This window comes from Procambarus clarkii, chromosome 28 (genome assembly GCF_040958095.1).
Source record: "Procambarus clarkii isolate CNS0578487 chromosome 28, FALCON_Pclarkii_2.0, whole genome shotgun sequence".
NCBI lineage: Eukaryota > Metazoa > Arthropoda > Malacostraca > Decapoda > Cambaridae > Procambarus > Procambarus clarkii.
In genome coordinates, this window is record NC_091177.1 from 44061607 (window position 1) to 44075004 (window position 13398).

The window sequence follows — 13398 nt, forward strand, 5'->3', positions numbered from 1 at the left end:
TATACTTAGAGCAGAGGCATGGGAGCAATTCGGCTCCTGTTAATTTTACTTGGACGAAGTGTTATGGAAACCAAAGGTGTACCATCATCAACACGCTGTCAACAAATACAAGTTAAGTGTTCTGCCGAAACCCATTTATCTATCATTTATGGCCATTTATGTCATTAGATAGGGTTATCCGGTTAGAGCACGAGATCGCCTCATACTAAAGGTAATTAAGCCAGGTCTTTATGGTTCCTTGTACAGTGTTTTCTCTGATATAGCTGTCATATATTAGGATTCTGGCTTTACAGCTAGCGCCCTTTTGACAGGTCAAGACGAGGAAGCATGCTTTGTGTACCAGTTACTGGGTGATGGAAGCTACCTCAAAGAGGATAATTTGGTGTCTACATCCTGGTTATACCTGGTGGACTAAGGCCTCCTGTACAAATAAGATAAGGAACCTCTTCAATGTGTAGTTAATACTGTAGTTTGATTGGCTGCATATATATAAATTTTATATAAACCCCCCTAATGTGTAGAGGATCGATTTGTGAGATTATGAGATTATTGCAGAAATACAGTCCACTTAACATCATACAAATTGCTATCGAAGTATATAAATTAACGTAAATATAAATTCATATAAATTAAATAAATATAAATCTCACAGGTCGGTTCCCACAACAAGTATATATACTGTATACCAAGGACTGATATACAAGTACATATACTGTATACCAAGGACTGATATGCAAGTACATATACTGTATACCAAGGACTGATATACAAGTACATATACTGTATACCAAGGACTGATATACAAGTATATATACTGTATACCAAGGCGGATATACACGTGACGAAGTATATATATGTGCCTGTTTGGTCTTGTGTTAAGGGTCATCACTCCCTGGAGATCAACGAGTCCCTGGCCCTTGTTAACTCACTAACCACCAGGTATAATTGGCTCGGAAACATAATTGACAATTAATGTAAACTTTAAGTGAATATTGGGTGAATACATCACTCACAGTCGCTCCCCTCACAGTACTCACAGTCGCTCCCCTCACAGTACTCACAGTCGCTCCCCTCACAGTACTCACAGTCGCTCCCCTCACAGTACTCACAGTCGCTCCCCTCCCAGTACTCACAGTCGCACTCCATACAGTGCACACAGTCGCACCCCTCACAGTACTCACAGTCGCTCCCATCACAGTACTCACAGTCGCTCCCCTCACAGTACTCACAGTCGCTCCCCTCACAGTACTCACAGTCGCTCCCCTCCCAGTACTCACAGTCGCACTCCATACAGTGCACACAGTCGCACCCCTCACAGTACTCACAGTCGCTCCCCTCACAGTTCTCACAGTCGCTCCCCTCACAGTACTCACAGTCGCTCCCCTCACAGTACTCACAGTCGCTCCCCTCCCAGTACTCACAGTCGCACTCCATACAGTGCACACAGTCGCACCCCTCACAGTACTCACAGTCGCTCCCATCACAGTACTCACAGTCGCTCCCCTCACAGTACTCACAGTCGCTCCCCTCACAACACACACAGTCGCTCCCCTCAGAACACACACAGTCGCTCCCCTCACAATACACACAGTCGCTCCCCTCACAACACTCACAGTCGCTCCCCTCACAACACACACTGTCGCTCCCCTCACAACACACACAGTCGCTCCCCTCACAACACACACAGTCGCTCCCCTCACAACACTCACAGTCGCTCCCCTCACAACACACTCAGTCGCTCCCCTCACAACACTCACTGTCGCTCCCCTCACAGTACTCACAGTCGCTCCCCTCACAACACTCACAGTCGCTCTCCTCACAACACACACAGTTGCTCCCCTCACAACACTCACAGTCGCTCCCCTCACAACACACACAGTCGCTCCCCTCACAACACTCACTGTCGCTCCCCTCACAACACACACAGTCGCTCCCCTCACAACACACACAGTCGCTCCCCCTCACAACACACACAGCCGCTCCCCTCACAACACACACAGCCGCTCCCCTCACAACACACACAGCCGCTCCCCTCACAACACTCACTGTCTCTCCCCTCACAACACACACAGTCGCTCCCCTCACAACACACACAGCCGCTCCCCTCACAACACACACAGCCGCTCCCCTCACAACACACACAGCCGCTCCCCTCACAACACACACAGTCGCTCCCCTCACAACACACAGCCGCTCCCCTCACAACACTCAAAGTCGCTCCCCTCACAACACTCACAGTCGCTCCCCTCACAACACACACAACCGCTCCCCTCACAACACTCACAGTCGCTCCCCCTCACAACACTCACAGCCGCTCCCCTCACAACACTCACTGTCGCTCCCCTCACAACACACTCAGTCGCTCCCCTCACAACACTCACAGTCGCTCCCCTCACAACACTCACAGTCGCTCCCCTCACAACACTCACAGTCGCTCCCCTCACAACACACACAGCCGCTCCCCTCACAACACTCACAGTCGCTCCCCTCACAACACACACAGCCGCTCCCCTCACAACACACACAGCCGCTCCCCTCACAACACTCACTGTCGCTCCCCTCACAACACTCACTGTCGCTCCCCTCACAACACTCACTGTCGCTCCCCTCACAACACACACAGCCGCTCCCCTCACAACACACACAGCCGCTCCCCTCACAACACACACAGTCGCTCCCCTCGCAACACACACAGCCGCTCCCCTCACAACACACACAGCCGCTCCCCTCACAACACTCACTGTCGCTCCCCTCACAACACTCACTGTCGCTCCCCTCACAACACTCACTGTCGCTCCCCTCACAACACACACAGCCGCTCCCCTCACAACACACACAGCCGCTCCCCTCACAACACACACAGTCGCTCCCCTCACAACACACAGCCGCTCCCCTCACAACACTCAAAGTCGCTCCCCTCACAACACTCACAGTCGCTCCCCTCACAACACACACAGCCGCTCCCCTCACAACACTCACAGTCGCTCCCCCTCACAACACTCACAGCCGCTCCCCTCACAACACTCACTGTCGCTCCCCTCACAACACACTCAGTCGCTCCCCTCACAACACTCACAGTCGCTCCCCTCACAACACTCACTGTCGCTCCCCTCACAACACTCACTGTCGCTCCCCTCACAACACTCACTGTCGCTCCCCTCACAACACACACAGCCGCTCCCCTCACAACACACACAGCCGCTCCCCTCACAACACACACAGTCGCTCCCCTCACAACACACACAGCCGCTCCCCTCACAACACACACAGTCGCTCCCCTCACAACACTCACAGCCGCTCCCCTCACAACACTCACAGTCGCTCCCCTCACAACACTCACAGCCGCTCCCCTCACATCACTCACAGCCGCTCCCCTCACATCACTCACAGCCGCTCCCCTCACAACACACACAAGACAAGAGCCTGGACCACTAACGACCCTCACCCGGGTGATTGGTCGTGACCACGTGGCCGTTGTTACCCCTGAACAACTCCTCGGTGGTTAATGGGCTCTAATGACCCTCACGCTGATGGTAGTTAAGCTCGACACCAAACCATTTTCTATACCGTGAAGGAAACCATATATTCTCCCCATTGTCTTCATACCATTAACCTGGTATACTACACCATTAACATGGTGTACTACACCCACTATTAACCTGGTGTACTACACCATTAACATGGTGTACTACACCATTAACCTGGTGTACTACACCATTAACATGGTGTACTACACCCACCATTAACCTGGTGTACTACACCCACCATTAACCTGGTGTACTACACCCACCATTAACCTGGTGTACTACACTAACCATTAACCTGGTGTACTACACCAACCATTAACCTGGTGTACTACACCCACCATTAACCTGGTGTACTACACTAACCATTAACCTGATGTACTACACCCACCATTAACCTGGTGTACTACACCCGCCATTAACCTGGTGTACTACACCCACCATTAACCTGGTGTACTACGCTAACCATTAACCTGGTGTACTACACCAACCATTAACCTGGTGTACTACACCCACCATTAACCTGGTGTACTACACCAACCATTAACCTGGTGTACTACACCATTAACCTGGTGTACTACACCCACCATTAACCTGGTGTACTACACCCACCATTAACCTGGTGTACTACACCCACCATTAACCTGGTGTACTACACTAACCATTAACCTGGTGTACTACACCAACCATTAACCTGGTGTACTACACCATTAACCTGGTGTACTACACCAACCATTAACCTGGTGTACTACACCAACCATTAACCTGGTGTACTACACCATTAACCTGGTGTACTACACCCGCCATTAACCTGGTGTACTACACCATTAACCTGGTGTACTACACCCACCATTAACCTGGTGTACTACACCATTAACCTGGTGTACTACACCATTAACCTGGTGTACTACACCAACCATTAACCTGGTGTACTACACCCACCATTAACCTGGTGTACTACACCTTTAACCTGGTGTACTACACCATTAACCTGGTGTACTACACCATTAACCTGGTGTACTACACCCACCATTAACCTGGTGTACTACACCAACCATTAACCTGGTGTACTACACCATTAACCTGGTGTACTACACCATTAACCTGGTGTACTACACCATTAACCTGGTGTACTACACCCACCATTAACCTGGTGTACTACACCATTAACCTGGTGTACTACACCATTAACCTGGTGTACTACACCCACCATTAACCTGGTGTACTACACCATTAACCTGGTGTACTTATAATGTATAAGTGCAACATTGAGCACTCACTACAGTTCATCTTTAATGTTCACTGTTTAATTCATGTGGCCGCGAGACTTTGACTTTAAACCTTGAACGGTTGAGGGATCAATACACTTTGTAAAGTGTTTCCCTCGTTCACACTTATCTTGGCACTTATACTATGGTCTCAGTGTACATTTATACGCCCACACACTTGTGGGGCCTCGCTGTACACTTATATTCTACCACACTTGTGGGGCCTCGCTGTACACTTATATTCTACCACACTTGTGGGGCCTCGCTGTACACTTATACTCCCCCACACTTGTGGGGCCTCGCTGTACACTTATACTCCCCCACACTTGTGGGGCCTCGCTGTACACTTATACTCCCCACACTTGTGGGGCCTCGCTGTACACTTATATTCTACCACACTTGTGGGGCCTCGCTGTACACTTATACTCTACCACACTTGTGGGGCCTCGCTGTACACTTATACTCCCCTCACACTTGTGGGGCCTCGCTGTACACTTATACTCCCTCACACTTGTGGGGCCTCGCTGTACACTTATACTCCCCACACTTGTGGGGCCTCGCTGTACACTTATACTCCCCCACACTTGTGGGGCCTCGCTGTACACTTATATTCTACCACACTTGTGGGGCCTCGCTGTACACTTATATTCTACCACACTTGTGGGGCCTCGCTGTACACTTATACTCCCCCACACTTGTGGGGCCTCGATGTACACTTATATTCTACCACACTTGTGGGGCCTCGCTGTACACTTATATTCTACCACACTTGTGGGGCCTCGCTGTACACTTATATTCTACCACACTTGTGGGGCCTCGCTGTACACTTATACTCCCCCACACTTGTGGGGCCTCGCTGTACACTTATACTCCCCCACACTTGTGGGGCCTCGCTGTACACTTATACTCCCCACACTTGTGGGGCCTCGCTGTACACTTATATTCTACCACACTTGTGGGGCCTCGCTGTACACTTATATTCTACCACACTTGTGGGGCCTCGCTGTACACTTATATTCTACCACACTTGTGGGGCCTCGCTGTACACTTATATTCTACCACACTTGTGGGGCCTCGCTGTACACTTATATTCTACCACACTTGTGGGGCCTCGCTGTACACTTATACTCCCCCACACTTGTGGGGCCTCGCTGTACACTTATATTCTACCACACTTGTGGGGCCTCGCTGTACACTTATACTCCCCCACACTTGTGGGGCCTCGCTGTACACTTATATTCTACCACACTTGTGGGGCCTCGCTGTACACTTATACTCCCTCACACTTGTGGGGCCTCGCTGTACACTTATATTCTACCACACTTGTGGTATGATTTACACTGCTCTATAAATGTTCTCTCCTCTCAGAGTTGAAATAAATTGTATGTTTTTAATTATAAAACCCGTTTCTGTCTGTCTGTCTGTCTGTCTGTCTGTCTGTCTGTCTCTCTGTCTGTATTCACCTAATTGTGCTTGCAGGGGTTGAGCTCTGGCTCTTTGGTCCCGCCTCTCAACTGTCAATCAACTGGTGTACAGATTCCTGAGCCTACTGCGCTCTGTCATATCTTCATTTAAAACTGTGTATGGAGTCAGCCTCCACCACATCACTGCCTAATGCATTCCACCTGTTAACTAATCTGACACTGAAAAAGTTCTTTCTAACGTCCCTGTGGCTCATGTGGGTACTCAGTTTCCACCTGTGTCCCCTAGTTTGCGTCCCGCCAGTGTTAAACAGTTTATCTTACTTGTCAATTCCTCTGAGCATTTTGTAGATAATGATCATGTCTCCCCTAACTCTTCTATCTTCCAGTGTCGTGAGGTTTTGTTCCAGCAATCTTCCCTCGTAGCTCATATCTCTCAGCTCGGGGACCAGCCTGGTGGCATACCTCTGAACCTTTTCTATCTTCGTTTTGTGTTTGACTTCATGTGGACTGCACTTGGGAGCTGCATGTTCCAGTATTGGTCTGACATATGTGGTATACAATGTTCTGAATGATTACTTACACAAGTTTCTGAAAGCAGTTTTTATGTTCGTCAGCCTTGCACACGCCGCTGATGTTATACTTTTGATATGTGCTGCAGGGGACAGGTCTGGAGTGATATCAACCCCCAGGTCTTTCTTTCTCCCTGACTCCTGAAGGATTTCCTCTCCCAGCTGGTACCTGGTGTCTGGCCTCCAGCTCCCTTCTCCTATCTTCATCACTTTGTACTTTCTCGAGTTAAACTCTAGTAGCCATTTGTTGGACCATTCCTTCAGTCTGTCCAGGTCATCCTGTAGTCTCTTTCTGTCCTTCTCTGTCTTAATCCTTCTCATAATTTCAGCATCATCAGCACACATTGTGAAGAATGAGTCTATATACCTTCTGGAAGCTCATTCACATATATCAGAAACAGGATAGGTCCGAATACAGAGCCCTGCGGAACTCCGCTAGTGACTTCACGCCAGTCTGAGGTCTCCTCCCCCCTCACAGTAACTCTCTGCTTCCTGTTGATTAGGTACTCCCTTATCCACTGGAGCACCTTACCACTTAAGTTGTGTCTCCAACTTATGCACCAGTCTCATATGGGGTACTGTGCCAAACGCTCTCTGACAGTCCAAGAAAATGCAGTCTGCTCATCCTTCTCTTTCTTGCTTAATGCTACTTGCTTGGTCTATTAAACCTGTGAGACACACCTTGCCTTACCTTTACCCATGCTGGTGGTGTGTCACGGAGTTCCTTCTCTCCAGATGTGCTACCAGGCTTTTTCTCACCATCTTCTCCATCACCTTGCATGGTGTACAAGTTAAGGACACCGGCCTGTAGTTCAGTGCCTCTTGTCTGGAGGTTCTTGAGCCTATTTGGGCTCATTCTCTCATTCTTCCTTTAATTCTCCTTCCCTCCCATTCTCCCTCACACTCCCTTTCTCTCTCATTCTTTCCTACTCTCCCTTCCCCCCTTCACATTTGTCCTCCTTGCCTCCCTCCCTCTCTCTCTATGGGTAAAACATGCAGAAGTATCTTGACCAGACCACACACTAGAAAGTGAAGGGACGACGACGTTTCAAGTCTCATGGACTTGAGAATGGTCCAGGTCGGACCGAAACGTCGTCGTCCCTTCACCTTCTAGTGTGTGGTCTGGTCAACATACTTCAGCCACGTTATTGTGACTCATCGCCTGCATGCAGGAGTAACATTGAATCAACGTCGACAGCAATTGGAAAATCTGTTCCTAGCACCACGGACAATCAAACCTATATTTCGCCTTCATTGGAGTCTTTGGTGCAATAGCAGCCATCCCTCCCTAAAGGGGGACATGGGGATCACCCCTAACCAGTTACTTGAGGCTATCTGCAAAAGTCTGTCCTCGAACCTTGGACAGATATTTCATTTTAAACCTAAGTATATGCATGTTTGTATATGAATCCTGGTTAAATTGTATTATACATTTGTAAATGCTCATTATTTACATAATTTTATTGAGAATTTAGTAACCTCAAGTTCTATATGTCTGAGAAGATATCTCTAATCCTGTCTGTGTTGGGCAGACGGAAATATATGTGTTGTATGTCTGCAGGTTAGCAGTTTATAAGCACTCCGGCTCATTAACTCACTATGTACTGTAGCAGCTCTCAGACGCTGTCTGTGTAGAGCAGAGGAGACTACAATCACCTGTAGTCCACTCAGACGCTGTCTGTGTAGAGCAGAGGAGACTACAATCACCTGTAGTCCACTCAGACGCTGTCTGTGTAGAGCAGAGGAGACTACAATCACCTTTAGTCCACTGCTCAGTGATTCACGACACATTGTATGACGACTCCGTCATCATTATGCCTAGCATTGGAGGACAAAGGAATACACATGTATTTGTACAACCCGCTCTCGCACAAGACAGCACATTTATGCCTTATTGCCTATAGTCACTATTTCGCTTAAAAATAAGTACATATGTGACATATTCCAAATCATAATTTTTTCAAGGCACTAACTTTTTCTCTTAGTTTTATTAAACAACAGAGATTTTATACAAAATTTGACAATATCCTGAGTTACTTTACAATTTATTTAAATATTTTAGTTTTGTTTTATTATTTTTATAAAACTGTAATATCAATATAGGTATAGGTTCAGTGCTAATTGTAAAATCTTACCATACTAAGAAGGTTAGGTTAGGTTGTGGTTTTCTATTCTGCTTTTCAAGGCAAACTTATATATTCACAATAAATCAGTATGTCACATATGCACTTATTCATAAGCAAGATATTGACTATAAGCAAGTGCGAGAAGGGTTGATTTCTATGCTGTCACCATTCTATACACTTGTGAGTGTGGGGGGGGGGAGGGCGGAGGAGGGGAAATAAATAACAAAATTAAAGGTTAAAACAGCTTCAAATAGTGTTAAACAATCGTGCTTTCTCAATCACGTCTCAACTACTGTTGAACAACCACGGTCCAACAACTACCACACCAACAACCACCACACTACAACCACGCACCAACAACACCACACCAACAACACCACACCAACAACCACGCACCAACAACCACGCACCAACAACCACGCACCAACAACCACGCACCAACAACCACGCACCAACAACCACGCACCAACAACACCACACCAACAACCACCACACCAAAAACCACGCACCAACAACACCACACCAACAACCACCACACCAACAACCACGCACCAACAACCACGCACCAACAACCACGCACCAACAACACCACACCAACAACCACGCACCAACAACCACGCAACAACATCCACGCACCAACAACCACGCACCAACAACCACGCACCAACAACCACCACACCAACATCCACACACCAACAACCACGCACCAACAACCACGCATCAACAACCACGCACCAACAACCACCACACCAACATCCACACACCAACAACCACGCACCAACAACCACGCATCAACAACCACGCACCAACATCCACGCTCCAACAACACCACACCAACAACCACCACACCAACAACCACGCACCAACAACCACGCACCAACATCCACGCACCAACATCCACGCACCAACAACCACACACCAACAACCACGCCCCAACAACCACGCAGCAACAACCACGCACCAACAACCACCACACCAACATCCACACACCAACAACCACGCCCCAACAACCACGCATCAACAACCACGCACCAACAACCACGCACCAACAACCACCACACCAACATCCACACACCAACAACCACGCACCAACAACCACGCACCAACAACCACGCACCAACAACCACGCTCCAACAACCACGCACCAACAACCACGCTCCAACAACCACGCACCAACAACCACGCACCAACAACACCACACCAACAACCACGCACCAACAACCACGCTCCAACAACCACGCACCAACAACACCACACCAACAACCACGCACCAACAACCACGCACCAACAACCACCACACCAACAACCACGCACCAACAACCACCACACCAAGATCCACACACCAACAACCACGCACCAACAACCACGCACCAACAACCACGCACCAACAACCACGCTCCAACAACCACGCACCAACAACCACGCACCAACAACCACGCACCAACAACCACGCACCAACAACCACCACACCAACAACCACGCACCAACAACCACACACCAACAACCACACACCAACAACCACACACCAACAACCACGCACCAACAACCACGCACCAACAACCACGCAACAACAACCACGCAACAACAACCACGCAACAACAACCACGCAACAACAACCACGCACCAACAACCACGCACCCACAACCACGCACCAACAACCACACACCAACAACCACGCACCAACAACCACGCACCAACAACCACGCACCGACAACCACGCACCGACAACCACGCAACAACAACCACGCAACAACAACCACGCACCAACAACCACGCACCAACAACCACGCACCAACAACCACGCAACAACAACCACCACACCAACAACCACGCACCAACAACCACGCACCAACAACCACGCAACAACAACCACGCAACAACAACCACGCACCAACAACCACGCACCAACAACCACGCACCAACAACCACCACACCAACATCCACACACCAACAACCACGCACCAACATCCACGCACCAACAACCACGCACCAACAACCACGCACCAACAACCACGCACCAACAACCACGCAACAACAACCACGCACCAACAACCACGCAACAACAACCACGCAACAACAACCACGCACCAACAACCACCACACCAACAACCACGCGCCAACAACCACGCACCAACAACCACCACACCAACAACCACGCACCAACAACCACCACACCAACAACCACGCGCCAACAACCACGCACCAACAACCACCACACCAACATCCACACACCAACAACCACGTACCAACAACCACGCACCAACAACCACCACACCAACAACCACGCGCCAACAACCACGCACCAACAACCACCACACCAACAACCACCACACCAACATCCACACACCAACAACCACGCACCAACAACCACGCACCAACAACCACGCACCAACAACCACGCACCAAAAACCACACACCAACAACCACGCAACAACAACCACGCACCAACAACCACGCACCAACAACCACGCACCAACAACCACCACACCAACAACCACGCACCAACAACCACGCACCAACATCCACACACCAACAACCACACACCAACAACCACGCACCAACAACCACGCACCAAAAACCACACACCAACAACCACACACCAACAACCACGCACCAACAACCACGCACCAAGAACCACGCACCAACAACCACCACACCAACAACCACGCACCAACAACCACGCACCAACAACCACGCGCCAACAACCACGCACCAACAACCACGCACCAACAACCACGCGCCAACAACCACGCACCAACAACCACGCGCCAACAACCACGCACCAACAACCACGCACCAACAACCACGCACCAACAACCACGCACCAACAGCCACTACTCGAGGCGTGAACAAAGTCGACATCAGGACAATAAAATGCTTTTGAAATTTCAAACCCAAATGCGAATCTCCAGTTTCAGGCCACATCATGCAAATGTCGAGGTGCTGGGAGCTGTGAGGGGCGCTGGGAGCTGTGAGAGGTGCTGGGAGCTGTGAGGGGTGCTGGGAGCTGTGAGAGGTGCTGGGAGCTGTGAGAGGTGCTGGGAGCTGTGACGGGTGCTGGGAGCTGTGACGGGTGCTGGGAGCTGTGAGGGGTGCTGGGAGCTGTGAGGGGCGCTGGGAGCTGTGAGAGGTGCTGGGAGCTGTGAGGGGTGCTGGGAGCTGTGAGAGGTGCTGGGAGCTGTGAGAGGTGCTGGGAGCTGTGACGGGTGCTGGGAGCTGTGAGGGGTGCTGGGAGCTGTGAGGGGTGCTGGGAGCTGTGAGTAGCGCTGGGAGCTGTGAGAGGTGCTGGGAGCTGTGAGAGGTGCTGGGAGCTGTGAGGGGTGCTGGGAGCTGTGAGTAGCGCTGGGAGCTGTGAGAGGTGCTGGGAGCTGTGAGAGGTGCTGGGAGCTGTGAGTAGCGCTGGGAGCTGTGAGAGGTGCTGGGAGCTGTGAGGGGTGCTGGGAGCTGTGAGAGGTGCTGGGAGCTGTGACGGGTGCTGGGAGCTGTGAGGGGTGCTGGGAGCTGTGAGGGGCGCTGGGAGCTGTGAGGGGCGCTGGGAGCTGTGAGGGGCGCTGGGAGCTGTGAGGGGTGCTGGGAGCTGTGAGAGGTGCTGGGAGCTGTGACGGGTGCTGGGAGCTGTGACGGGTGCTGGGAGCTGTGAGGGGTGCTGGGAGCTGTGAGGGGTGCTGGGAGCTGTGAGTAGCGCTGGGAGCTGTGAGAGGTGCTGGGAGCTGTGAGAGGTGCTGGGAGCTGTGAGTAGCGCTGGGAGCTGTGAGAGGTGCTGGGAGCTGTGAGGGGTGCTGGGAGCTGTGAGTAGCGCTGGGAGCTGTGAGAGGTGCTGGGAGCTGTGGGGGCGCTGGGAGCTGTGAGTGGCGCTGGGAGCTGTGAGGAGCGCTGGGAGCTGTGAGTGGCGCTGGGAGCTGTGAGAGGTGCTGGGAGCTGTGAGAGGTGCTGGGAGCTGTGAGTGGAGCTGGGAGCTGTGAGGGGCGCTGGGAGCTGTGAGTGGCGCTGGGAGCTGTGAGAGGTGCTGGGAGCTGTGAGGGGTGCTGGGAGCTGTGAGTGGCGCTGGGAGCTATGAGGGGCGCTGGGAGCTGTGAGTGGCGCTGGGAGCTGTGAGAGGTGCTGGGAGCTGTGAGAGGTGCTGGGAGCTGTGAGAGGTGCTGGGAGCTGTGTGTGGCCCTGGGAGCTGTGAGGGGCGCTGGAAGCTGTGAGGGGCGCTGGAAGCTGTGAGGGGCGCTGGGAGCTGTGGGGGCGCTGGGAGCTGTGAGGGGCGCTGGGAGCTGTGAGGGGTGCTGGGAGCTGTGAGGAGTGCTGGGAGCTGTGAGGGGAGAGGTGCTGGGAGCTGTGAGGGGAGAGGTGCTGGGAGCTGTGAGGGGAGAGGTGCTGGGAACTGTGAGGGAAGAGGTGCTGGGAGCTGTGAGGGGTGCTGGGAGCTGTGAGGGGCGCTGGGAGCTGTGAGGGGCGCTGGGAGCTGTGAGGGGTGCTGGGAGCTGTGAGGGGTGTTGGGA

The 13398-nt window shown here is 51.4% G+C and overlaps 1 protein-coding gene across 1 annotated transcript in view; it reads left to right on the forward strand.

Moving 5' to 3' along the window:
* LOC138369485 (mucin-4-like) overlaps positions 1 to 13398 on the forward strand; it is a 65265-nt gene that overhangs the window by 39718 nt on the left and 12149 nt on the right. The window contains exon 3 of the mRNA XM_069332744.1: positions 9166 to 11863. Within this exon, the coding sequence (XP_069188845.1) occupies positions 9166 to 11863 (2698 nt within the window). The remainder of the gene's footprint in view (positions 1 to 9165; positions 11864 to 13398) is intronic.